This window comes from Arachis ipaensis, chromosome B06, assembly GCF_000816755.2.
Source record: "Arachis ipaensis cultivar K30076 chromosome B06, Araip1.1, whole genome shotgun sequence".
NCBI classification, from domain to species: Eukaryota; Viridiplantae; Streptophyta; class Magnoliopsida; order Fabales; family Fabaceae; genus Arachis; species Arachis ipaensis.
The window spans coordinates 6,168,021-6,171,550 of NC_029790.2; the positions used below are offsets into that span (position 1 = coordinate 6,168,021).

Consider the following 3,530-nt stretch of genomic DNA (forward strand, 5'->3'; position numbering starts at 1 on the left):
AAATGTGATTATATGACTATATAAAATATTTTATACTGTTTTTCATTCAAAATTAAACTCTATATATAATTATAATGATAATACTAAGAGAGTAAATGTTGGTACAAAAAATATATTTTTCTTGTCAAGAAGACGTTTCGAGTGCAAACAGTTTCGACTATAGAAGCGGTGTTTCGACTGCAGAAGCAGAAACGGACAAGTTGAAGTTGAATAAAGATGGTACAAAGAGAATTGAAATCGAAAGGTAGTTATTACCTTTCCTTAAACATTAAGGCTTGTTACTCGACCTTCAAGCTAAGTGGAGAGCATGTGTGCTAAATTTGAGGAGCAAGCTGAAGAACATGGAGCTTGAAGACTAAAGAAGACGTGAGTGTCAAAAGTTGAGGATCAAAAAATGGTCAAGGCAAAGTCTTGGCTGAGAAAAAGGAGGAAGTAAGATCGTGGGCCATGATTTTCCATGCCAAATTTATCTCCATAGTTTATAAATAAGAGAAACTCAGAAGAGTTCTGAGACTTTTTCAAAAACACTAGATTATCACACATAAGTCTCCGCCAAAATTCTCAGTCCCAGCGACGCAATGGAAGACCATGGAACACAAGTGTATCTAAATGTTGGAAGTCCACTTTTATTTGTTTTTCTTTTTTTATTTATTCGCTTTACGCATTTTATTTTTTACTTCTTAATTTCAATTTCAATTTTAAAGTTTCATTTGCTTTAATTGCATTTTTTTTATTATTTGCCATAATTATTTAAATATTTCACACGTTTCGATGTGAATGCTAAGTAATTTTCAAGTCGAACCCATTTTTTTAGAAGAATCGTATTTATTCTTTGAACTGAGATCTTTATACAAATTCGGTTTGACACCTTGTCGAAAGTACCACAAATTGAGTAAAGAAGTAACAAAGTCCTAAAACATAAAACAGTCACCCAAAAAAAAAATCCGAATATAAATATAACCCCTAAGACACACAACTCAACTACTCAACTCAAGAAACTGGGAATGGAAATGGAGTTAATAAGTTGGGCATGGATGAGTGGTGCCACATTGTTGGCATGGTACTTTGTGTTAAACACATTGGGGAGAAGGATCAATGAATGGTATTATGGTTTCAAGTTAGGAGACAAGCATCGCCTTCTTCCTCCTGGTGACATGGGTTGGCCTCTTATCGGCAAAACATTGCACTATTTCAAGCACCCTCATTTATTTGTCCACAATCTTGTTTCCAAGTTTGTATCATTTCCTTATAGTATTCTTTTTTTTTTTTTTATCATTATCATTTTTTATTCGAATAAATATAGTTTTAGTCATTTATAATCATTCATACGCCTCTTTTAATTAGTTTAAACTTTTTTAAAAAAATAATTGCATAATTTATATCTCTAAACATTCATATACTTCTTCCGGAATTTAAATTTTTGAGAAAAATAACATCATAATAATATATAAAATATAGAAAAAACTAGTATGAAATATTATAAAAAAATGGAATGAATTTATCATTTTTTAAAAAATAAAATATATTTTTTGTCTTTAAAGTATGTCAAAATTTAAAAAAAATCTCTAAATTTTATTTTGTTTTAACTTTGTCCTTCAAATTTTTTAATTACATCAAATATATACTTGACAAGTAGATTTTTAGAAAATTTAAGACCAATTCAGTAATAATATATAACAATTATGTCTGGATTGTTTATGTTAAATGTTGTTTTGGTGAAATTATTGCTAAATTGATGCTAAATTTTTTGAAAAATTCGCCGCCAGAATATATTTGATGCAATTCAAAAACTTTTAGAACAAAATTAGAACAAAATAAAACTTAAAAATATATTTAAAACTTTTAACAAAATTTAAGAACAGAAAATATATTCTACTCTTTTTCAAATTAGTGATAAATTTTTTTCCAATTAGAAATCAAGAAAACAATGTTACTAAACCTGTGCTATAATTTGACTTCATCATTTTTGGATATGAGCACTACTTTTGTGACAATTTTGACAGATACAGAGGAAATGGAATGTACAAGACACATTTGTTCATGAAGCCAACAATCCTGGTGTCCAGTGTAGAGGCCTCAAGGAGAGTGTTAACTGATGATAAAAACTTTAGGCTTGGTTATCCTGAAACCGCCATAACAGTGATTAAAACGATCTTATCTGAAGTGTCAAGCGAGGATCACAAGCGTTTTCGACGCCTAGTCACTTCCCCCATTCTGGGTTACAATGCTTTGGCCATGTTTCTTGAACGCATAGAGGACATTGTTGTCAATTCACTCCAACGAATGGCCAATGATAGCATACAACATCCTATTGAGGTCATCACAGAGACCAAGTCTCTCGCCATGAGAGTCATCCTTCACATCTTCATGGGTTCTAAGGATCAAAACATAATCAAGCAAGTTGAGCATTTGTTTAGTGATATTGATGATGCCTTGTTCTCTTGGCCAATTAACTTACCTGGTTTTTCGTATTACAAAGCTCTCAAGGTTAGTACCTAGTACTTAATTCATGTAAAATCTTTTAAGAGGAGATTTTTTTTAGCCAACAGTAAAATTGGATTAAAAGTGAAGATTTAATAATTTTTTTCATTAAAAAAAATAATCTTTATTTTTTATCACTATGCAATCTCGCTACGTTACCAACGGTATTTCTGCCAACTTCTACCAACTCTTATTTATAACTGTGTTTAATGGAAGTGTCTTTGTGGATGTGTCTAATAAAAATGTATTTTTTATTACTGTGTTTAATAAAAGTGTCTTTATAGATATATTTTTTATATATGTCTCTTTATATATGTGTTTAAAATATAATAATTAATTATTGTTGGTAATAAGTTGGTAGATAATATGTTGGTACCTTATACTTTTCCTTATGCTCTTTATTATAGTATTTTTCTTAATTAACTTGAGTAAAATATATGGCATAATAAATTGGTCATTAATTTCTAAACCTTTGCAAACCATGTTACTGCTGCTGGCTAATTTCACGCTTGAATAAATATTTGTTTGGTTGATTGATTGATTTGTTACTTGGCCTATTAATAATTAGAACCGCAAGAAGGTGGAAAAAATAGTTGAATCCGTTGTGCAAGATAGAAAGATGATGTTAAAAAATGGTGAAGTATTATCAGAGAAGAAAGATCTTGTGGATGTTCTTTTGGAACTGGAAGATGTGAATGGTCGAAAATTAAAGGATGAAGACATTGTTGACTTGTTGATATTATTCTTAGTAGCGGGTCAGCAGACTACAGCTAGCACTATAATGTGGGCAATGATTTATCTTACTAACAATCCACTTGTTTTCAAGAAAGCTAAGGTAATTTGGAATTTTATATTATTAATTTGGCTATTTTTTTATATTAGGTATAGCAATAAGCTATATAGTTTGATTGTGAAAAATTACAACAAAATTAAAATAGATAATATAGATTTATTATAATTTGTGTATAATCCAATAATAATTTAATATTAAAAATTCATATTATAATTAAAATTTTAAGAGTTTGTTTAAAGTTTTTAATACAAGATTA

The 3,530-nt window shown here is 29.3% G+C and overlaps 1 protein-coding gene and 1 long non-coding RNA gene across 3 annotated transcripts in view; one reads left to right on the forward strand and one right to left on the reverse strand.

Moving 5' to 3' along the window:
* LOC110263117 overlaps window positions 1–3,530 on the reverse strand; it is a 21,883-nt gene that overhangs the window by 2,791 nt on the left and 15,562 nt on the right. The gene's annotated exons all lie outside the window — the stretch shown is intronic.
* Window positions 918–3,530, forward strand: part of LOC107645563 (beta-amyrin 11-oxidase-like) — a 71,936-nt gene continuing 69,323 nt past the window's right edge. The window contains exons 1-3 of one of the 2 annotated variants that reach the window (XM_016349620.2): window positions 918–1,231; window positions 2,004–2,487; window positions 3,050–3,316. In XM_016349620.2, the coding sequence (XP_016205106.1) occupies window positions 1,005–1,231; window positions 2,004–2,487; window positions 3,050–3,316 (978 nt within the window). In that variant the 5' untranslated portion in view covers window positions 918–1,004. The remainder of the gene's footprint in view (window positions 1,232–2,003; window positions 2,488–3,049; window positions 3,317–3,530) is intronic. The other variant, XM_021103817.1, reaches the window with a different exon arrangement.